This window comes from Condylura cristata, unplaced genomic scaffold (genome assembly GCF_000260355.1).
Source record: "Condylura cristata isolate star-nosed mole 26May11 unplaced genomic scaffold, ConCri1.0 scaffold00074, whole genome shotgun sequence".
NCBI classification, from domain to species: Eukaryota; Metazoa; Chordata; class Mammalia; order Eulipotyphla; family Talpidae; genus Condylura; species Condylura cristata.
Window position 1 is genome coordinate 284607 of NW_004567175.1, and position 1128 is coordinate 285734.

General features: G+C 74.6%; 1 protein-coding gene across 1 annotated transcript in view; it reads right to left on the bottom strand.

The window, feature by feature from the left end:
- The window catches only part of LOC101635054 (disintegrin and metalloproteinase domain-containing protein 8), a 17069-nt gene that overhangs the window by 1039 nt on the left and 14902 nt on the right, over window positions 1-1128 (bottom strand). The window contains exons 13-14 of the mRNA XM_012734817.1: window positions 834-1113; window positions 399-605 (exon numbers count right to left, since the gene is read on the bottom strand). Of these exons, the coding sequence (XP_012590271.1) occupies window positions 399-605; window positions 834-1113 (487 nt within the window). The remainder of the gene's footprint in view (window positions 1-398; window positions 606-833; window positions 1114-1128) is intronic.

Below are 1128 nucleotides of genomic sequence, written 5' to 3' on the forward strand. Positions count from 1 at the left end.
AGATCCAGCGCCTGCTCCTTCTCCGGCAGTGGCGTGGGGCCTGGGTGTCGGGGGGGCCAGCAGCCATCGGCGGACATGGGGGCCGGGGCTCTCGGGGGGCAGCGAGCGTCTGGAGGCGGCTCATTCCCCAGGGTCTTCACGCCAGGGGGTTCCTGCCGGCCTGCTGGACAGTGAGACAGGACCAGGCCTGGGCCCCGTGGGGAGGCCCCGGCCTCCACCCCTCCCTGTGCCCCTGGGTGCACAGGGGCTTGGAGACTAGGGGTGTGCTCCAGGGGCACCCCCCCTGCCGTCGGCACTGCCCGGAGGGTCCGGGGCCCCGCGAAGGTGCACAGGGAGGGCCAGGCCTGGGCAGCCCCGTCCCCGGGGTTGGGCGCAGGCAGGCAGGCAGGGGCACCCACAGCTGGCCGGCCGGCCGGCCCCGGCCTCCACCTTCTGCCGCAGGACACACAGGATGGGCTCAATGGCCCCGGGCGTGTTGGCCACCACCCTCCGGATGTCGGCCTCGGCGACGCAGAAGCGGAGCTTGTGGAAGACCTTCCTGCGGAGCAGGGCTGCCTCAGCCTCGCCCGTGGCCGGCCGCAGCCGCAGGACCAGCCGGGCCAGGCCTGCGGCGCCCCCACCCCCACCCCTTCCTCACCTGGGCGGCTGTGTCCCGCCTCTGGGGCGCCCAGGCCCCTCTCCCCCACCCTGAGACAGGTCCTCTGGGCCGGGCAACAGGTGAGCAGCTCTTCCCCAGGGGGGCCCCGGGGCCGGCCCAGACCCCGCCCCTCGGCCTCACTGGGACCAGGCCGCACCCCAGCCCCCACTGCAGCCCCCGCATCCCTGGGCCAAGCCTGACTGCTGGCTGTCACCCTCGGGGCGAGTGTCCACTGTCACAGGCGACACCCTGGGGGCGGGCTCCAGGCCCCCAGGCTGGGGGCGGCCGGCGCGGCCCTGGGGGAGTGGGGGTGCGGGTGGGGCCTGGGGGGCCTGCCTGTTGAGGATGCTCCAGTTGCTGAGCTTCTGGTCCGTGTTGCAGGTGGGGACGTAGTTGTGCAGGTCCACGAGCCGGGGCCGGAAGAGCTTCACGATCTCCGCCAGCATCACTGCGGGAGGCCGGGCGGGTGGGCAGGGCTGGGTGCGGGACGG